The 23,724-nt window shown below is 36.9% G+C and overlaps 1 protein-coding gene across 3 annotated transcripts in view; it reads left to right on the top strand.

Annotated features, from left to right (window-relative positions):
- LOC136874725 (zinc finger protein 892) overlaps window positions 1-19,600 on the top strand; it is a 95,494-nt gene extending 75,894 nt beyond the window's left edge. For all 3 annotated transcript variants that reach the window (XM_067148390.2, XM_067148391.2, XM_067148388.2), the window contains 2 exons: window positions 7,364-7,446; window positions 17,284-19,600. In XM_067148390.2, the coding sequence (XP_067004491.2) occupies window positions 7,364-7,446; window positions 17,284-17,923 (723 nt within the window). In that variant the 3' untranslated portion in view covers window positions 17,924-19,600. The remainder of the gene's footprint in view (window positions 1-7,363; window positions 7,447-17,283) is intronic.
- Window positions 19,601-23,724: the final 4,124 nt, after the last annotated feature.

Below are 23,724 nucleotides of genomic sequence, written 5' to 3'. Positions count from 1 at the left end.
GGGTGTAAGTGTCGTCTTCATTATTATTTCATCCTCATCACGATGTGCAGGTCGCCTACGGGAGTCATAACAAATGACCTGCATCTGGTGACCCGAACTTGTTCTGGGACACTCCCGGCACTAAAAGCCATACGCCATTTTTTATTTACCCACGTTGACATTGACTGCCCACTTGAAACATCAATGTTTCACTGATCGCTACTGTCTTATCCTCACATAGAGGCAGTGCGCATGCAATTTATTATGGGACTCATTCACTGCATCATCTGTACAGGCTTAACAATCCGTCGGTGCCTGCGCACTATGGCGACTAATTTTTTGTCCTGTGACCTTTTCCTTCAAGTAGTTGAAAGATATTGCATTAGGTACATGTTAATAAACTTAACCATGATAGGTTAATATTGTGTTTGGTCCGTATTGACTGGTCTGAATGTATAATATAACTATTTATAATAGTTTATTTAAATCCGCCTTGATCAATACACTCAAATGAAAGAAACATTATTAATTAAACCATACATGTTTCGGGAAATCTCAACCATTCCCTTCATCAGTGGTTAGATCAAAGAATAACACAATATGACACAATCTTTTGTTTTACAATTTGAAGGAGTATTGTGTCCCAATACATCATATCAAAGAGTAAAGAGAACTTATGAAATATTATAAAAATGATCAATACATACAATTTTGGTTGAACTGAATGAGAACACTATACAAATTTAGGATCTTCAAGTTTTTCTTCTTCTCTTCTTCTTTTTGTTCCTTAAATGATTATATGCTAGCCTAAACAGTGGGTTATCTTCTGTACTTTTCTCATTTAAACTTGATTCAGAATTACATTTTTGTGTAAGGTAAATTTCTAAATTTTCCAAAACATTCATCAGTTTTCCCTTTTTGATCGAATGTAATAATTTCATGTCATTATTTATCATTATCATTATATTAATCCATCAAATCGCTCGTAGCAACGGATATTCAGACAGATTTATTAATAGAATGATAAATAAAGTGAAAAATGAACCTAAAACAACTTTAATTAAAGAGCGAAAAGAGAAAAAGAAATTCGTAGTTCTAACTTTTTGAAATAAGCACTCTTATCAACTGGCTAAAATTTTCAGGAAGAAAAACATCAATGTCACATACAAAACGGATAATAATACTAATAAGATAATTTTCAATTCAGATAAAATAGAGAATAAATGTATATTTAATAAATCAGGAATTTACAAATTAACATGCCAAACATGTAAACAACGATACATAGGACAGTCCGGAAGAAGTTTGGCTATAAGGTACAAAGAACACGTTAATGCGGTCAAACATAAAAGATATTCGGCAATGGGAGAACATATGGTTGAAATGAATCATAAATTTACAGACATTTCCAATGACATGAAATTATTACATTCGACCAAAAGGGGAAAACTGATTAATGTTTTGGAAAATTTAGAAATTTACCTTACACAAAAATGTAATTCTGAATCAAGTTTAAATGAGAAAAGTACAGAAGATAAACCACTGTTTAGACTAGCATATAATCATTTAAGGAACAAAAAGAAGAAGAAAAGAAGAAAAACTTGAAGATCCTAAATTTGTATAGTGTTCTCATTCAGTTCAACCAAAATTGTATGTATTGATCATTTTTATAATATTTCATAAGTTCTCTTTACTCTTTGATATGCTGTATTGGGACACAATACTCCTTCAAATTGTAAAACAAAAGATTGTGTCATATTGTGTTATTCTTTGATCTAACCACTGATGAAGGGAATGGTTGAGATTTCCCAAAACATGTATGGTTTAATTAATAATGTTTCTTTTATTTGAGTGTATTGATCAAGGCGGATTTAAATAAACTATTATAAATAGTTATATTATACATTTAGGTACATGTGTCAGATGGTCTATTTCCAGAGTAATCCACTACATATCATGTGATAGCTTGTGTCATTGCTACTAATAATTTTGACTCTGTTAATATCTTTGAATGGAGAGCTTCTGTGAGTTATAGTGGCCGATGACATATATATTGTGCCCCTTTAGCAGCAAGCTTCATCATCATAATCATCATCTGTAAGTTAGTATTTTTTTGTTACTGTTATTGATGCATTATAGAATAATGTGAGGCAAGTATTGTAGATAATTCAAAGAGAGACTTATTATTTTACAGCATTAAGTCAGAATATCCTCTGAAAAGTAGCAGTTCTTCTATCATTGCTAGGTTTTGTGTATAATATAATTTTTTTAAGTAGTTCCAATATCTTCTTCTGTGTACTGTAATGCACATCTAGGTGTTGTGTGTTAACTAGCATTGTTCCAAGGCCCACTGTTCCATATCTTTCAACAGCTGATATGGTTCTGTGAAATATGCAAAATAAATAATCTGTGGCAGCTAGTGTCATAACTACTAGCAGTGTATTGCATAAATTGCCTATTTCAAGCAGTAATATGTTAGCTCGTTATTAGGACAGTAGTTGGAACAACCCGTCTAGTTGGCAATACAGTTAGTATCACGCAGCTGTGAGCTTGCATTTAGGAGATAGTGGGTTCGAACCCTACTGGCAGCAGCCCTGAAGATGGTTTTCCATGGTTTCCCATTTTCACAGCAGGCAAATGCTGGGGCTGTACCTTAATTAAGCCCACGGCCGCTTCCTTCCCACTCCTCCCATCGTCGCCATAAGTCCTGTCTGTGTCTGCACGATGTAAAGCCAGTAGGAAAAAAAAAGAAAAAAAAGCAAATTTTAAATAAAAATAGTTGAATTTTTTGTAAGTTGTTGCACTCAGTTAATTTAGTTTAGTTTAGTTTAGTTTATTGCCTTTCTTATATGGCGGGGCTCAGGCTATAAAGCCTGTTATTATGCCAAACCATATTATACAACAGCTTTATACAATTTACAGAATAATTTACATAAAATCATTTTTACATATATTTATAAAAATCACTGAAATTAATTTACTTAACCTCTATAATTTTGTATCCTTATTGATAATTAAGAGCTAATTATTAAATTCTTACATTAATAAAATCTACTTTTTACATATTTGTGTACCACATTAAACATTTCCTTTTAAATAACTTCAGATTGCCTATGCCTCTAATTTCAGCTGGGATTGAGTTCCAGGAATGTATGGTAGCAGGTATGAATGAGTTGTTGTACGAGTTACTGTGGTGAATGGGAATGGACTAGAGGGAACGTGTGGATGACCTTGAGGGAGCCTATCGGAAGGGGAGAGGTATTTAAAATCTGTTCTAAGATAGTCTGGTTTGTTTGTTTGCAGAATACTGTGGAGAAGGGACACAGTGTGGTATTTACGTCATTCAGTCAATCTTAGCCACGACAGCTGAGAGAGGAAAGGGCTAATATGAGTTTGGATTGGGATATTTAATACGAATCGGGCACAAGCATTGTAGACTCGCTGTAGTCGACATGAAAGTGTTTTGCTCATACTATTATAAACTACATCTCCGTAGTCAAATATTGGAAATATTAGACTCTGTACTAATAATTTTCTTGTGTTTCTTGGAAGGAAGTCCCTCATCCTTTTTGTAGAATGTAATGAGTAGAATACTCTTTGACAAATTTTTGTGACATGTTCCGACCAACTTAAATATTTATCGAATACTACTCCAAGGTTCTTTACATGATCGCTAAATGTTACTGGTATTCCACTGAGCATAACACTGGGTATAGACGTGTTTTGTATTTTAGCATGAGATTTATACGTGCCAATTATAATGGCCTGTGATTTTGATGGGTTCATTTTCAGGCCATGTCTGCTAGTCCAGTCATTAACATTTGCTAAGTCTTCGTTTAACTTAGTGATTGAATTGTTTAAGTCATTAGGCTTTGTGTGAATATATAACTGAATATCATCTGCATACAGGTGATATTTACAGTTGGTCAGCGTCTCAGATAAGTTGTTCATGTACAGTGAGAACAAAAGTGGTGACAATACTCCTCCCTGAGCCACGCCCATCTTAGTGGTTTGCCACGAAGATGTATCGTTTCCCACTGAAACGCGCTGCTGGCGATCACTAAGATAGGAGTGTACTCAGATTAAAGTACTGTAAGAAAATTTCAGTGCCTTAAGTTTAGCGAGTAATATGTCTCTATCTACACAATCGAAGGCTTTGCTTAAGTCCAAGAGAACAAGTAGAGTCATTTGTCACTAGTTGCATGTCATTTGTCACTTTAACTAATGCAGTGGCAGTACTGTGGTTTTGTCTGAATCTCGATTGATATTTGTCAAGTAAGTTGTATTGAATAAGATATTCAGTCATTTGTTTATGTACTATTTTCTCCAACAATTTTCCTAATATAGGAAGGATACTTACAGGACGATAATCTTCGGGACTGTTGGGGTTGTTGTTTTTAGGGAAAGGCCGGATGATTGCATGTTTCCAATTCGAAGGAAATACTCCAGTCATGAGTGAGTTATTAATGATATGTGTGACCGTTGGAAGTATGATGTCTATGAATCTTTTTAAAAGAGACAGGTTGATTCCATCGTGGCCAGTGGACCCTGACTTTATTTCACTGAAGACTTCCCTAACGTCACTGGGGGTCACATGAGAAAAGTAGAACTGCTCGCCATTATGTCTTGTTTTTGAGGATATTCTGTTAATTACTGCTGCTTTGGTCTGTTCGTCAATCTCAGAGGATCGTGAGCTAAAGTATGAGTTTAGGTCAGCTAGTGGTACATTACAGTTGTTGTCATTTGTCTTGTTTTTGCATAATCCCATTTCGCGAAGAGATTTCCAAATCTGACTAGAATGTTGAGTGTTCAAAATATCATAAAAGTGACGTATTTTAGCATTTCTAATTAACTGTATTGTTCTGTTTCGGAGTTTTTTATACTTTCCGAAATTGTCAGATGTAGGATATTTCACGTAATAATTATAGGCTGCGTCTCTTATTTTCATCTGGTCGCGTATTTCTTGGGACAGCCATTGGTTTGAAGGTCTCTTTACCCTAACAGTGCAGCATAGTGGTGCATGTCTGTCATACAGAGTCAGAAGTAGTTCGTTAAAATGATTTACTTTTCCGTCAATGTCATTTATGAACTGAATATTGTGCCATGGTGTATTAAGAGCATCGTCAAAAAATGCGTCTTCATTAAAATGTTTAAAATCTCTATATGTAATTAATTTCGGCTTGAATTTAGGGCACTTCAAGGAATATGCAGCGTAAACCATGTCATGTCAGGAAAGACCGGGAACGGGCATTTGTCCATGAGTTAGGATTCGGTTGGTATTATTAGTAATTATTAGATCGAGGAGCATACGTGAGTTGGCAACATGGTGTGTAGGGTTAAGGGGTAGTATTGTCAAATTAATGGATGAAAACATCTCAGTCAATCGTTTTGTTTCGGTAGATTTGTTTGTCAAGTCTGTATGATAGTCTCCCATTAAAATCAAATGCTCATACCTGGGTGTTAGATCATGTAGGGCTTCCTCTAGATTTGTGATGTCACCAGTCTTCGGTGGACGATACACCACACCAAGCAAGCACTTCGTACCGCAAACTATGAGCTCAATGAACAAGAATTCAGGGCTATTGGAGAACTCACTGGGGGATTTTAATATCACCTTATATTTCACATCATCCCATATATACATACCGACTCCTCCACCGAGCTTACCGCTCCTGTCATTCCTAACTAATGAATAACCAATCATACTAACAAGAGATGAAGGGATAGACTGACGCAACCACGACTCAGAGAATAGTATGGCATGTAGGTTGCAGGTTGAGAATATTTCAGAGAATTCTGGGAAATGTGGGAGAATGCTCTGAGTGTTTACATGAGCTATTTGTAAGGAGGTAGGGTAAGGCGAAAGAATGTCTTGAAGATGATTAGCGGTACTTAGGGTGGGGGCTGAGAGATACAGGCAGTGACCTGCTTGGGACTGTGGGTTGGAGAGGCTGAAACTAGAGGCATTTGTTTCCTGGTTACTTGTTGCTGCCAACTTAAAATTTAACTGTAGATATTAAAGGAAAAACTACACTAGATAAAATTAAGAAACTAAAAATTGAAATTAATGATAAAAATGTAGGCTATAGCTACAGTTGAAATACCGATTAAAGTTCTATACAGCGGTATTTAGTTTACAGAATGTCGGCTCATGGTTAGCGAATACGAACGAGATCTTCGCGGTTTGACACAGGTATTTTACGAGTTCCCTGCTTAACATAAATTATGCCATCCTTCGACCACACGTTCTGCACACTGAACTTGGTTATAGCATCCTGTAGAAGCCGCAGTCTCTCTGGGATTAGGTTCTCTCTAATTGTTTTATTTGTGCCCTTGAGTTTCTTTTTGTTTATAAACATCGCATTTCTTTTCTGGTACGAAACAAACTTAACAATTATGGGTCTTGGACGGCCAGTTTGACTTTTCCCAACCCTATGCGACCTGTCTATTTCGTCCACTGAAAGTTCTACCCCAGTTTCACGAGCAATATCAATGAAAATAGTGTCCGTGTTTTCTCCTGCAGTTTCTTCCACACCAAACACACGCAAGCACTGTCTTCTTTGGTACTGCTCTAAACTGTCTTTTAATTTGTAGCTCTCTTTTTAATTCCCTTATGGTCGTGTCTCTTTCTTCCAGCGTACGCTTTAGTTCCTCGATCACACTCGTATTGAAATTTATGGTTTCCTTCAGTTGCTCTACAACTGTCTTCGTGACCTGATCTTGGATGAGGTTGGCAAGCGTGTTGAGAGTCTCCTTACTGCTCAGTGCTTCCTGCACTGCTTGCTTCACAATGGCTTCCATTGGCACCTATTTAACTTTGGGAGGCATGGTTGTTTTTGTAGATATTTCGCTTCAGGTTTCACTGAACACTTCACGAACACTCTGACGTGAATAACTGTACTAGTTTGAGTAATGTATCACACTTGCGACTGTCAAACTGCTAACATTCACCTCCTAATGCCGCACAAACCACGAGCCTCGTATTTTGTGACTATACACTATGTGCCATTACTCCTGAATTTATTACTAATAGGTTCTTCAGTCTGCAGAAACTATTTCAGAATAACTAAATTTGTAAACTACCTGAAGAGGTAAACATTGTCACAGAATTATATCTGACAAGCAAACAACTGAATTGAAAAGGGTGACAGACACAGCTCTTGGCATGTTTTTGATTATTGGAGTTAAATATGTTTCATAAATTCAATATATTTTTGCTATGAAGATATAATATTTACCAGTTTCTTGTCTATTAATAAATAGGGGCTGGTGACCTAGATGTAAGAACCATTTAAACCAGATTCATCATCATCTATTTATATATTTTCACTTTTGCTTTGTCTCTACTCTATCTTAAATATCTGCCCTTGTTTCTTACTTATAGAATGCTACAGATATTAAGGATGAAATAATCTTAGAAGAACATACAATCGAACAACTGGACCCACATGTCAAAGAAGAAAACAGGTAAGTACAGTTTAGTTTTACACACCTAAAGTTGTACAGCACTGAATGTGTTTACCTATTCATTAGCTGTGTCTGTGGACCAGTCGTCAATTTTCACCCTACGAATCCTAAGGTCTCCATTTCAAACCCGGCAGAGGTATTTGGATTTTTGAATCATTCGAGAATTGATGTTGGTACAATTTACGTGTATAATATATATATGCTGAAACGTGTTGTTTAACCGGTGGAAGAGTAAGATTGATCGTTGGTGTGCTCTGTAAAATTTGTGAAAATGTGGAGGTCAATACATATTTTGGAGTGTATCAAACCAGTTCAGGTAAATAATTAATATTGGTTTTGTTTTTCAACGTTACTGATATTAAGTGCTTGATGGCATTTATGGAAGTGCTAATGGAATATTACTACACCAGTAATTGTTTATTACTTTAGCAGATTCTCGCCATCATCTAGGAATCGTATGGAGTACATGAAAATCAAGTTTTTTCGTCAATAATAAGAATATTAGTAGAGTCAAATGAAGTGACAGTGATTGTGTTTTACATGGTGACAAGTACTACCATCACAATCTAGTGTCATCAACATTGAGGGCTACATTATCCCTACAATTGTTGGCTGAGCGAAGATTGGGGAGAAAACATAAGCAAATAATAACACGTCACCATTAAGAACAAGATAAATCAGAACACTTACCTAAAAATATCCTTCTCCATGTGGAAGACTTGCAGAAGTGCATCCCAAGAAAAGATAAAGAGGTAGAGAAAATAAGAGTTTGCTACCATAAAGGATCAGCATCATCACTAATTCTATCCACTGACATTCACCAAGCACTTCATAATTATCAATTTAATGTCCAAAAATTAAAGTAAGTCCATATAAATGAACAATCAGAATTAATATATAATTTTTTTTATGGGAATAAAAATTTGAAATAATTAAACTGAGAACACAACAGAAATAATTTGTGTTGTTACATGTACTCAAAAATAAATAACTCTAGAAATTAATAAATAATTAATAGGTATTTAAGAAACTCAAAATCAATATTGACAATATCTCGAGATAATTATATGACCTTTCATCTTCCTGAAATATGAGTGGGCCGATGACCTCAGATGTTAGGCGCCTTTAAACAACAAGCAGAAATATGAGTACCATTTAACTTCCTCTCATCGAGTCTGAAGTATCTTATAATAATTCTCAGGCCTCCATAAAATTGAATGCAATTACCATCAAGTTACCAGTAATATGTCTTAATTTTCACCAATATTTCACATAGTTATATATTTTTCCACTTACAGCTTATTTAGCTTTCACTGATTCTTCATTAACTAAAAAGAACCCTTTTGAGACTCGAATACAATACTATAAAGATTGAAGCTATGTCACTTTTTAATTAAATTCCCTGCAAAATATTTAAATTAATTAACAAGCCACACGAATGAGAAATAGCTTCATCAAATAACATAACACATATCACCAAAGCAACAAGTTAAAACTCTAAAGTAATTACTGCCGAAGTTTATATTACAGCAGATGAGGCATAGCAACGGGCACTGATATGCCCATATAAAAACAAACATCCAGTCAAACTTATGCAATTTAATGACAATACACAATGGACAGAGGCATACATAAGATATGTTTCACCATAAAGATAAGAACCCCAAGTTAACGCTCTGCTACAATTACAATTAAAGCAATAACAATTCAGACTGCATAATATTTCACCCTGAACTGAGTTAAAATTTTACATCATAACTATGAGAAGAAATATTCATTACCGATCATAAATAAATGCAGAAAGAAATCATGCAAGTTGACAAAAGTAAAAATAATAATAATAATAAAGTATATTAAATGAAACCAACAAAGTGTTCCCCATAGTACTTTCCATATGATGATCACATCACACATTTATAACTATACTGGTAATTTCCCAATATGTTTCTAAAGAACTATACCAATACTAGAATGTACCACATTTATTTAGTAACATTAAAGATTAAATAACTCATATTTTGTACTTTGAAATTGTCATGCTCAGAAAGAGCACTTCTCTTTTGTTTACCAACCATTCCCATACTTTGCTACATGATACAAGTCATTTCTAGATTTTCCGTAGAGGAGTTGTAGTTATTATCACTCAGATTTCATTTGCAAACTCAAAACAGCATTCTGCATTGGCTGAACGAATGAGACAATACCGTATTTTAGACTTAGAATGAGACTAACTGGTAATTTAGTTCCACCTTTTTTTTTGTCTTCCCCCATTAAAATAAAAGCAGTCGTGATTAATAACTTCAGTCCACTTTTTCCTTTAACTCATTGTCTGACATACTTTAACTTTTCCCCCCATAGTTCCAGATACTTAAGAAAGCTTCTGCTTTAGTATGTTCAGTAGCTCAAGATTTTGAATGACAGGTACATTATTATTTTAAAGAGCAGTCATGATGTTTGAATTTATTATTGTTGAGGGAGATCTGACATACTTCATAATTCTGTTCAGTAGAATATTTTACAATTTGCTTTGGATACATAAAATGCACCCTCCTCTAAATTCCAACGATTTGTTTAATTTATTCAAAGTAATCACTTGTAGTCTACCACTTCTAGCAAAATTTCCCAATGAGTGAGGCTAGGTTCTGCAGAAAGGTGAACATCTGGAATTTTTTTTGCCGCAACTGTATAAGGAGCTTTCGTGAACATTTTTCTACACAGACGAAATACATTTATTCACTTTTTGAAATTCGGATCTTATTTACTATACCTCTCTGTGTAGTCCTTGTGCCAAGCATGTCACATGGATAGGGGAAGGAAAGCCAATGACTGACTGGAGCTAAGCAGTGTAATATAATTACAAATTTATATCAATATGTTGGATGCTTGGTGTAAAAGTCCTCCATATTAAATCTTATTTGCTGCTTTAATTGTGATGGGATGGTGGTGTATGCAAAAGGAGAAATGACATCAGAAATAGTGGTGGCAAATGAATCTTTTCAGGAACATGATTTGAACTGGTGCATGGAATTTACTGAATATTTCAAAAAATTTGGAAGTCGGTCAACAGTATAAACATTCCATTAGAATGTCTTCTACAGATATCAGTATCACCTTAATGTAATTGGGCCAGTATTTGGAAAAGAAGACACCACATTCAGAAGAGCAATCAGTATCTATGGACAGATTGATTGGCATTTACGTTGCACTTTTATGCTGCAGGCAAGTCCTGGAGCAGTTTGCAGTATTTGTTTAAGGAAACTATGCATATTACAGAATTCATTGCAGGCAATTCAAGCAAGCTATTACTGAGGAATTGAAACAAAATATACAAGTATTAGTAATCTAAAAATAGTTTATTTCAAGATGTGTTTGTTTACACAATTTTTAATTAATACAACTATGATTTCAATCAACACATTCTTCCAGAAATTCTACACTTTTCTGACCTTGGAAAGAAGGGTCCAGAAAAGGTGCTGTCAGTATTATTTTAGTGGATGTTCAGGTTATGTAAATCTAGGAAGACTTGTTTTGAGCACCAGTATATCCATGCTGTGTACAACTCCTGATGGAGAACACGTAGATTCTTAGATGAGTATAGGTGGAGATTGTGTAATTTCTGGTGTGCTAGTCTATCCATATTACAACATGACTCCTCTTACTGACTGTCTGATTGAAGCTTGATACATAGTGCAGTTTTTGCTAACTTGAAATGACTATTATGTCCAAGGGATTCTGAAAAGAAAAAACAGTCAAGGGGGGAATGGATTTCCGTTCTGCACTCGTTACACTGTACTGGTAATGAATATTTGTGTTTTTCTTTTGAAAATCAGGAGCCATGGATGGAAGATGATTCCTCTATGATTTTAGGACTTTTATTTTCATTAGAGCACACTATTCATAGATTTAGCCACTGTGTTCTGTTTAATGAAATCAACTGATTGGTGTAGATCAAGTGAACTCTGAAGGAAGCATCAGTGTTAAGATTTCCAATATTCAGCTTTGCTTTGTGATGCCAAATGCTATCTGTTGTTTCGTCAACAGAGATACATTAATAAGAGTGCCAAAAGTCCTTGTATTCTGTGGATAGTTTCTTTTTTTGGCTGGGTTCAAATATGTAACAACTTTGATGGGACTGACTATTGACAGAACTTTTTCAAAAATATTCTGAAATAGATGTTTTGCAGATTTTTAAATGGTGCGACATAAATTGGATTAAATCTAAACTGTATGTTTCCAGTCTACATTTGCATTATGAGAAACATCTTGTAATCACAGTGTGATTTGTCCATTTTCTTCACTGGTCAGTTTTAAATAATGATACCATTCTCTTCAAACACAAACTTTTAGAAGTATGACGTTGATATGGAATATTTTACAGAGAGAGTTCTTAAAAATGTATCTTACAATCCGTCGAGTAACATAACTTTTGACGATTATATTAATACTTTTACGCAATCAAGGGGTGAACTGATTTCAGGTAGAGGAGGTGATGTACGATTGATATTGTAGTCATATTTGTAAGAGTACTGATTTATAAAAACTAGATAATGGTAATAAAATCAGCAAAGAATACAAGAAAAGTGGAAGTCAAGAAGTAGGCTCTGTGGAGCTCAAAGTGCAGTAACAATTTTTCATCATACACATACACTGTGTTTTCACTTATGACCACACCATTTTGTTACCAAGCAAGTGGATGCATGGTTTAAGCCACATAAGTGTGAGCTTGCATTCTGGAGAGACTGGGTTCAAACCCAACTGTCAACAGTCCTGCAGTTAATTACCTTTCTTTCCCATTTTTGCACCTGTAAAATGCCGAGGGCTTTGCCTTAATGAAGGCTCCAGGCCATCCCCTTCCCAATGTCAGAAGGAGACCTATCTATGTCAGTGCATTATATAGTATAACGTAAAATAACTCATTTTAACCCTCAAGCATATGCGCGAGATCTTAGGACGCAGACACACATGTAGGTGTGCTTTTCACCCCACATATCATTGTATTGTAAAAAATTAATTATTGTATTAATTGGAGATTTTAAGATAGATTATGTAAGAGTGACTCTTTCCGCGGGGATCCAGCCAGAAAAGTACAAGAGCGCAGAGAGCACAGAGAAGTTATTTGTACATTTCACTAGGAAATAAAATGACCTGGGGTGGATTCTACCCCATACGTATGTTTTTGAGGGTTAAGATAAAATCAAAAGGGGTGGGGTTCAGATACTTCCCTACTGTGTCGAACATTGTTTGTCTTTCCCAAGGTGGTAAAAGGGAGTGGTTCGTCTTGCAATGTATGCAGAATATACTGTTGAGGAAAATAGTTGACAGATGTGAAAATTATATTATGTAAAACCCTAAGAAGTGGGTTCTGAAACACACAATATGCACTATAAATCTGTAGATCTTACTGTCCCCTGGTGTATTTGCGTTGGAAGGAATAAGTTATTGCCTTAATGGAAGTAGCACATTACAGATGCCCCCATGCACCACAGAGAAAAAAGACACATTAAATCCTGATAACTGGAGTTGAACAAAGAGATTTGCTGTAATGAAAACTAAAAGCAAGTCAGATAACCATGCCCTAATAGTAATATCCAGGGCATTTTAATTGGTATGTGTTCCAATCAAATTACAGAAACTTGAATATGCATAGATGCCCTGTGCATCACTTGAAGTGTTGCCCTTTCCTGTGGAAGCATTAAGATCTGATTCTGTTCAGCATGACCTCTTGTCAACTTAAAATTTATGTTTTATTCTACTGATTAAATAGGAACTAAATTTGACTATTATAGCTGAGTTTCTAACTACAGAGCAAGTTGTGTGCTGTGTGCATCACATAGTTATCAGTTTGTATTCGGGAGATAGTGGGTTTAAACTTCATGGTTGCCAGGCCTGACGAGAGTTTTTGTGGTTCCCACTTTCACACCAGGCAAATGCCTGGGATGTATCTCACTTAAGGCCATGGTTGCTTGCTTGCATGTCTTATCTCATTGTCACCATAAGAACTGTCCATGTCGGTGCGAGAGAACATTGTAGAAAATGGCAAATAGGCAGGTGCACACATTAACGTCATAAAGAATATTTTACATGTCAACTTCTTAAAACATTGCAGGCCAAATTGAATTTTTCTATCCTGGTTGATTCACAAAGTGTCTGCTGCTATTTCATCCAGATCATTCTCGAGTTCTGTGATAGAACATCTGATGTATGTTCCCAAGTAATGGGCTCGATCCTCGCTGAGGTGGTCTAGTTTGGAAAAGCACTCTGAGACCTTGACACAGCATGTCATTCTTGGAATGTTAAAAATATCTGTAGGTGCACCCAATGTCACCCCTAAATCTTAATTTGTGTAGAATTTCACTTTGGATCTGGAGAGCACAATGAACAAGTCACCTAGATAACTCCACTTCAGAGGGACTGTAACATGGTAACTGAGGCATTACAATTATTATTAATAGTTGTATTCTAGATCTAGTCACCCTTTTGTACAAGGACATGTGAGGGTCTCATTCTCAATCCCCTTGCTGTTGACCTTTCTTGCAACATGACTAGCGCACTGAAAAAATTCTGCATCCTGTTAGCCAGGTTTCTTCCCTTGGTCCCGTTAGCTTTCAGATTATTTTTCGTCTTAATATCTTCATGATTTTGTTGTCACCTTTTGTGGCTGGTCATGCTTCAGAGCCCTAAATTCTGATGACATTGAAAATCTTTGTCTTGCTGTTTTTAGGTAGAGATTAGTTGTTAAATTTTTTTAGCCGGAAGATTAACGTGAGAAGTCTGCCTGGATTCTGTCCGTTATTCCACGTTCTGACTCATTAAAAGTAGTTAACCAAGTTCACCATGCTCTTAAATTCCTTTATAAGCTAAACCTTTACTGTATGATTCCCTTAGAAAATCAGACAATCTCTGTTGTGCTTGAACCCATGATCTCAGGATCCTGAAGCTCAAACACAAGCGCTGATCTGCAGAATCACCTATAAATCTGTAGTGTTGTATTCCCTCAGTTGTACTGCATTAATTCTTTCTCACCTATTAAAACACAGCTCGCTGTACTTTGGTGACATTATGTACAGTTGTCTCCATGCTAAGACTTCACTGCTCTCTGCTGGTCAACTTTGTCTCCTACAGTACTCAATCATTCATTACTATCTGAAGGACCACCAAACTAATGACTGAAGTTGGGTAAAAAAATAACCTTTTCAGAAATTGAATTACTTAATGATTAAATTAAGGGAATAACATCAAAACAGACATGTTGAATTTTTAAGAGCACTGCTATGCGAGTTGTCCTTTTGTGCCACATGGTAGCATTTACATCAGTGGCCTCACTTTTTCTGTGTTAAGGCAAGCAAATTCTGTACTGTTGGTGACTCTGCCTTGTTCTTTTCGTTGAATTACTGTGTGAAGAATTCCCATATGTTTGATGTAGCAAGTGTCATTCTCTACTATGTATGTTGTTCTATAGAGTTTAGGTATCGATGCCAAACCTGCACTTCTAGTTTCAGAGAGATTAGTCAAGAAGTTTTCAGGCAATGTGTTGAGGGATATCGCCATTTTCTTTGAAAGTGTTTCATACATTCACAATCTACAACTGGTCAGATTAATGTAGTAGGCAAGTAAGAACTGTACACATACAAGGCGATATTACAAAATTTTTCTGCTGTGGTGGACTTCAATGTACTGAAAAGCTTATTATAAAGATTTTCCAGACTATGGCATTCAATATTAGATTCATTTCTTGCATTGCTCATATAACACAAATATTATGTGTTGGTACTTTTACTCAACTGCCACTGCTACCGTAAGATGTTTCGCTCCCAGTGAAAGTATTCTCATGGATAACTTTTGAAGTAGTCTTACCTTCATTCCCTTACAATTTCCTTCCATTATGCCAGGTTTGACACTAACACAGGCAAGAGACCTTTCCCTGTTTGCCTCTTAAAAACAATTTCTTGCAGTTCTGCTTCTCAGTCTTGTTGTTGACTTTCAACTAATACATTATATTATGCATTACTATTATTAGAGTCATGTTCTTCATAATCACTTGTATTCTCAAGTGATTCAGGAGCATAGTGCATTCTTGCCTCTTGCTATCATTTTCCATATTAGTTCAGAAGTAAGCTCATTGAATGAGCTTTTTAAAATTACTCCAATCATCTTCATTTCAGATGTATTAATTCTAATGTGAATAAAGTATTGTTAATCCACACAACTTCCATATTTGTGCAGAGGTTTGTCTCAGTCATCAAACAGTGTGGCAGATATCGTCGAAATGTCTTAATATGTGGGAAATTGTGCCCCGTTGGGTTCCACATCAACGGAGAATTCGTAGACAGTGCATGGATTTTATACGGAAACGAGATCACTAGTAATGTCAATCTCACCTTGCAATTTCCTGGCATTATACCAGGTTTGATACTAACATGTTTAGCAGGTTTTTCCATGTTTGCCTTGTAAAATCAATTTCTTGATATTCAACAGTCTCATTCCGATCCACATGGAATGCCCGATCTCATGTGAGTGTCTGGATTACATTGTCACTATTTTATTTAATGCCCTCATATACTACTCAGAACATTTTTACCTTTCCTATTAATTTTCTGTTCCTTTTTTCACATTTTAACTAATTATTAACACTACATATTTCACAATCCTGCCTGCTGTCATTTCTTGATGGTTACAGTACTTTTGCATCCATCCCTTGGCTCAGGCCAGAGCAAAATTTAGCTTCCACTGAAGTCCCAGTTTCATCCATGGCTGTGACAATATGGAAGCTGCTGGGGTATGGGTGGTGCTGATTAATGACATTCAGAGCACAACCAGTGTGTCTGAGTGTCATGAAAGGTGTTGCTCATAGGGTTAGTTTTGCTACAATAGCACTGTCTGGCCCAGTGAGGAAAGCAATGGCAAACTACTTCACTCCTCATCTTGCCTAGTACGCCTCATTTTGATACTGCCATTTGTTTTTGTGGTTTCCCTATAACTGCATAGCCTTTGGTGATGCTATTTGAGGATCCAACCAGTCTCTGGGCTGATGACCTAACAGACACATTTCACAATCAGATTATTACTAATATTTTTTTATTCTATGAAGAAAAAAGTTATATCGGCTTCTTAAATAAATTAATGTGGTTTTTACTAATTCTTACATCATTCAAGTTTACCACAGTATAAATTTGAGTTTATTACAGTGCTCCTCACCACCTTACTTTTCTGATCTCTTTGATCACTTCAATTTATAAGGCCATAATATTTTGTAAACAGTTGTGGAATTAGCTAGAGAAGTTCTTGTTCACAATTGGCTTTACATTGCACCAACACAGATAGGTCTTAAGGTGACGAAGCGATTGGAAAGGCCTAGGAGTGGGAAGGAAGCAACCATGGCCTTAATTAAGGTACAGCCCCAGCACTTGCTTGGTGTCGAAATGGCATACCATAGAAAACCATATTCAGGGCTGCCGACAGTGGGGTTCGAACCCACTATCTCCCGGATACAAGATCGCAGCGTCGTGCTCATAACCTCACGGCCAACTTGCCGGTAGAGAAGTTCTCACCACATTGTTCCCCTATAGTATATACTAATGAATGAGATACACAACATTTAGTTTTGAATTTTCCTTCACTTTACAAAATGTTTCTTTGACCCCAGAAAATTAGCATAGACATATTTAATCAAACTATATTTCATGCTTCCTGTTCATTTAAAAACTGAGAGCAGATGAGAAAATTTGTAAATTCTGAAGAACAAAAAACATTACTTGATTGGGGTGCTTAAACATTTCCTTCTAAAAATATGACAGTATTCTGTTTTTCGGAATTTTTTATTATTCTTGTGTGTTTCAGTGTGAAGATGTTTGCATTATCGACCATGCACACTGGAGAGAAGAGGCATTGTTGTACTGTGTGCAGTATGATGTTCTCTCAAGAATTTCATCTAGAGACTCACTTGGAATCTCACTTTGTAAAAAGACTGTACGTTTGTCAAGAATGCAATAAAGCAGTGACATCTAAGAGTAGCCTCCGAGAACACATCGCCAGACATAGGGGAATAAGGCAATTCCAGTGTTACCACTGCAAAAAGACGTTCAATGACAGAAGTGCTTGTCGGAGACACGTTGTAATACATACCGGAGAGAGACCGTTCCAATGTCATGAATGCAAGAAATCGTTTACTGAATCCAGTAGCCTCCGAAAGCATATGGTTTTGCATACGGGTGTTAGGCCATTCAACTGTTCAGAATGCCCTAAGGCGTTTGCCATGCGTTCTAGCCTCCGAAAACATATTAGGGTTCATACCGGAGAAAGGCCCTTCTCTTGTAAGGATTGTGGTAAAGCCTTCACACTACGCGAACATCTGCGTAAACATACGTCAGTTCATACTAATGCTAGGCCATTTTCCTGTCAGAAATGCAAAAAAGCGTTTAAGGACAGAAGTAATCTTCGAAGACACATGCTGACTCATACTAGAGAAGACCCATTGTAGATATGCAATCAGCTGTTCTTTGTGTGGAATAATTTCCGAATACATTTGCTTCCTCAAAACGGACGATCAACGTATCGTTATACAGAATGCGTTAGTACGCGTACACACACCTAGTCTCCAATCTTTCTAAGTAATGTTTACTGGACAAAGGGCGTACCATAACAGGATATGCAATAGTACGTTTATTTAACATAGCAGTCTCCTAATCCACATGCTACTTCATACTTGAGAGACACCATTCTGGTTTCAAGAATTCAACGGTGCCTTTAAATAGTGAAGTGGTCTCTGAGCACACGTAGTTATTCATACTCAACAGAGGCTAGAGTTTTAATGTTTCCTCTAGTATATATTCTCATTCCAATTGTCTCTAAACACTCGTGCCATTGAAAACCTACAACCTGTTTTCCAGTCAATGACCGGGACGGGGATGGAATGAATGAAGCCCCCAATTTGCAGCGAGGATATGAATTGTGCCGGCTGCCGAGGTCTGTCGCACTTCTCTGGGGCAATGATAAATGACTGACAGATGAAGTGAAATGATAGTGCAGAGTGTTGCTAGAATGAAAGATGACAGGGAAAACTGGAGTACTTGGAAGAAAACCTGTCCTGTCTCCGCGTTGTCGAGCACAAATCTCACATTTGAACCACGGTATCCAGCGGTGAGAGGCCGGCGCGCTGCCGCTTGAGACACGGAGGCTCACTCGGGTCAATGCAGTGACGAATTCATCTCCGGAATCACACGGCAGTTCATACTGTAGAAGGGTCTTTCCAAGAAAGTAAAAGGGCGTGCAATCCTACTTTATAATTTAAATTTCAAAGCTTCATATTATAAACATTGCCTTATATATATTATTCTACTTTAAAAATCTACCTTTAAACTTAAGAATGGATTGACTTCTGTACTAATAACATTCCCTTTAGCCCTACATTTTTTACTACAAAGCAGGGTAGAAGAGAAAATTCTCATAAATTTGCAGTTTGACCTCACCTATCCTACTGCAGCAATGACTTTTCTCAGTGTCCACCATCATTAACATTTCGAGGAAACTCTGAAAGAATTCATTATAGATAATATAAACTTACAATATGTTCACTTAAGCATTCCTGTAATGAAACAATAAATAAAGTGGTCCCTGGTTCGAATTACTGCTCTGTCGTTTATTTGTACATTTATTGACTAATACCAGTGGCTCCAGGTCATCGTGCTTTTTCCTTTTTCTGCTTTAGAGTTCATAACATACAGTACTCCATCCTCACAGACGAGCAAGTTTCCTGTAACTCTAAATAATATTAACTGGGGAAGCCTGCTCCAGGCGTCTCTGGAAGAAAATTTAATCATCATAAATAGGAAGTATAGATAAAATAATTCATGATGATTTGCAGAATTCTGGCTTCGATAGTGTATAAACACGCTTGGCTACCATTCCCTGCGATCGACACTTGGCATAGACCGAAAATTTACATGTAAGCTGCTTCCATGGCATGAGGTAGTTGTGAAACATCTAAATCAAAGGATTAGCAGCACAATCACTTACGTTGATACTGTTCCTAACCAGTATTTCACTTAAATAAAAGTCATATTCCTTAGGAAACATGAAAAAGTGATTTGTTATGCTCAAAATCTACCTTGATTATTGCATAGATATCTCCAAGCATAAATAAACCCCTCTGTATAAGACAATCCATTTTAATAAAATCACTTTAATCAGTTAAGTGTGGATTCGATACATTAAAGATATGAATTGTTGTCAAATTAAAAATGATATTGTAGATACATGAAGTTTCCTTCTGGCTTTGCATAACAGCACATTCTACATCTATATTTCCATGTAACATATGAGGAACATAAATAATTCGTATGTATTACCAAAGAATTTAATTATCAATAATTAGTTTGGAACCAATGCAATTATTGGATTGATGAAACATATTTCTTGAAGACTTTGGGGGTAAATAATGACAATCCATATTTTGTAAGCTCTAAGATATAGAGAAATGCATTTTCCACAAAATATTTACTGCTAAAATGTTCAACCTTTGAAATATGTGATCAATACAATAGTACATGTAATCCTTCTTTTATTAGATCCTGGAGAAAAATGCATACAGAACCAGTATTGTAGGTAGTTGGAGTATATTAAATACTGAATGTGCCCACCAATTTGAAGGTTATAATTGTTTACATGTAATATTGCTAAAAGTAATGAACTGACAATACAAGAAAGTTGTGGCTGAAGTGGTTTGTTTACCACCCTAGGAAAGGAAGGAGAATGCTGAATCTAGACTATTATGTTAAATAAAATGAATTAAGAGAATAAATAATGTTATTGATTATACTTCAAACTACCTTCGTGGGTTTCAAACACGCCGAGGTGCCGAAATTTTGTTTCACGGGATCTTTTTAATGTACGAGTAAATCTACTGAGATGATTCTGATGTATTTGAACATCTACATTTATCACCGGGCTAAGCCAGGTTCGACCCTGCAAATTTGAGCTCAGGGGGCTAGTGCTCTACTGCGTAAGCTACCCAGTCCTGTTTGTTGATGAGATTACCATACGTCTCCTTAATTTGACATTGTGTAGTTACCCAGTTGATTTGCAGCAAATGACAGCTGAGCTAATTTTGATAATCACCGGGCGAGTTGGCCGTACGGTTAGGGATGCGCAGTTGTGACCTTCCATCCGGGAGATAATGCGTTAGAACCCCACTGTCAGCAGCCTTGAAGATGATTTTCTGTGGTTTCCCATTTTCACACCAAGCAAATGACGGGTTTGTACCTCAATTAAGGCCACGGCCTATTCCCACTCCTAGCCCTCATCATCGCCATAAGAGCCATCTGTGTTGGTGCGGCGTAAAACAAATTATAAAATTGTAAGAGTACCAGTACATCAACAAGCATAAGTTTTAATCCCCATAGTCGCGTTAAGAAAGTGCAAACAGCAGTTATGTTATCAAAATTTTTCAGTGTTTTGACAGCAGTTAGTAGAACCTGTTAAGATGATTTGGTAATAATCATGAATACTAATACTTTTCTGAAATGTGCTTTATGTCAAACTTGTAAATAGTTACAACCAACATTCAAAACCGCATGGTAAACAGAGCTGCTGGCCATGTGGAAACGTATCTGTTCAATATTTTCTTATGAACTTCCATCATCTTCCAAGATTTCTGTGTGATCAGGATCCTTAAAATATCATCTCTGTCAATATTATTTATATCTTCATTGTTGCTGGACATGCCACTGATGTCCACAGGTGGGAGATTCTATTGTCGGGCTGTGGTAACAGTGAATGATTTCGTGTAGATTGTTGTTCTGTGTACATGAGGCCATAAAACATGGTGCTGCAAGATTGGGTTTTTTGTTATGGTATGTGGAGAGGAGTTTTCTGTGATCACTGATATCAGCTGGTTAAGAATTATTAAGAATATTATGCAAAAATCAAAGAGCATGAAGTGTAAGGCGGTCATGTAAGCAAAACCATCCGAGCCGCGTGTAAAACGGTGTGACATGGTCAGCGTAACTAAACCCACAGGTATATCTCACACAAGCATTTTGAGCACACTCTAACTCTGCCCCTAGGTTGTTGTAAACTATATCACAATTATCAAAATGAGGTATTGCAAGTGATTCAACAATAATTTTCTTATTCTAAAAGGGAAAGTGGTCAAAATTTGCTGAGAAATATAGCGTTCCGTAAATTTTCTACACACAGATATACTTTTGACAGACCAGGATAGATGTTCGTCAAATATTATAGAAACATTCTTTTTGTTCTGGATGTACTGTACGAGAGTGCTATTTATGGACAATTATGGTAACGCTAGTAGTATAAGCTGAGAGTTCTGCGGCATCAAGTATCCGGTGACCCCAGGACGAGGCCTGAACAGGTGAGTGACGTCACAGCGTGGTGCGGGCTTCTAGCTAAGAGTGCGCTCGTGAACTCACAGGCTACGTGTCCAGGCTTAACTTTACAGGCCTCGAGTACAACCGAAGGCCTAAGGGCGTTAACCGTACAGACACTAGTTCGAAGCCTAAGATTATTAGCTTAACCTACGAGACCCAAAGTTCAACAACCGAGCTAACCGCATAGGAGTGCTAGCTTAATCTAACAGACTTCATGTTCGATACCCGGGCTAACTGCAGGCCTAACGTTACACTAACCACGCGTTAATCTAACTTCACCTCCCAGGACTTTGAGCTGAACTTGGAACAAGGTGGCGGTTATAAGGCTTAATACGTACGCTTTATTCATAGGAGGGTGTGTAACATAGGAAAGTGACTTCAGGTAGTTTGGAGCTGAACTTTGAACAAGATGGCGGCTATAAGGCTCAATACTTATGCCTTATTCATTGGGGCGTAGTATCGGAAGGTGACTTCGGGGTCTCAGAGCTGAACTAGGAAGGAGATGGTAGCTGCACATTGGACTAGCTAGATGGTGTAAGGCTTAATACATGTACTTTATTTAGGGGCGTGATATTTATGAAGCATCTTTGGGGGCTCGAAGCTGAACCTAACCTCCCAGGCTAACCGCAAAAAGGTTGTAAGCCTAACTTAACAGAATTTAAGTTCGTTACCCGGAATAACCACATGAAAAGTGCAGGCTTAACTTTACGCTGACCAGGCGAAACCTAGCCGGTTGCGCTTCCCTACTCCCTAGCTAACTGTGCAGGTTTAACCTAACAGGAAGCCCTTCCCTACACGAGCTTAGCAGCTACACGTTGCACTAATAGGACTATGGAGGTGGTGTAAGACTTAACTTTAAACAACTTGGCAGCTGTACAGCTCAATAAGACTCGGCTTTATTTATAGGGAGCATAATGTTGGAAGACACCGTCAGGTGCTTGGAGCTGAACTCCGAACAACCTGGTGGCACGGGACTAGGGAGCTAGGCTTAATACACATGCTTTATTAATAGGGGATGTAAGTTTCGAAAGCGACCTAAGGGAGCTTGGAGCTGAACTGGGAACACGATGGTGGCTGTGCTGACGTGTAACGCTCAGTTCGTTTGTTAGTGTCTGGAACACTCAATTTTTATTTGATCTTTAGCGCTTAGAGATTTGAATTGTACATATTAACACATCTGAGATACAGCTTTAAAACTTAGTACCGGTAGCTTACAATATTGTTGATATATCCGGGTAGTAAACACTTATGTTCAGATCCGAAAACTGTTTTGCGCTACTTACCGGGTACTTAACAAGAGAGGTAAAGACTTACCTGATATATATTGACGACATTTTCAAGACATGTAACTGGAACATAAATAATACCCGTAGCACGTTGCAAATGAAATTACACTGGATAGCTGTGCATATGTTGATTGATGAAAGTAGAATGTAGCTTGCGGTATTAGGAATGGTGAATAAAGAGATAGGCTTATTGAAATAAATAAGTTTTTCTTTAGTTTAACCATCGCCCTCTACTATGACTGCGCTAATACGCCTTCCCATTCGCCCAGTCACACATGTAAACGAGCGAACACGGCGTAGTTACAAGTTCAGGCGCTAGGAGCGCTGAGAAGCTGGCATTAGTCTGCTTGACGAGATACACTCAGTGATCATTGCTAAGAGTACTGGTGTAATTTGAGCCTGTATTTACCTTATTTGGCTTGTTTCTTTGGTCGTGAACCGTTTTAATGTTTATGTTCATAATATTATTTACTGCTGTGTGCCTTAATGTAAGACAAAGAGCAGATCGGCAAGTGGGATTTGATTTCATGAATTTACTTTCAATGAATAACGTCATCAATGGCTAAATATTACTTCAAAACATAATTTCTCGTCGAATTTCAATTCAA

Source organism: Anabrus simplex, chromosome 5 (genome assembly GCF_040414725.1).
Source record: "Anabrus simplex isolate iqAnaSimp1 chromosome 5, ASM4041472v1, whole genome shotgun sequence".
NCBI classification, from domain to species: Eukaryota; Metazoa; Arthropoda; class Insecta; order Orthoptera; family Tettigoniidae; genus Anabrus; species Anabrus simplex.
Note: the sequence above shows the minus strand (reverse complement) of the source record. Positions and strands in the feature narration are given on the sequence as shown.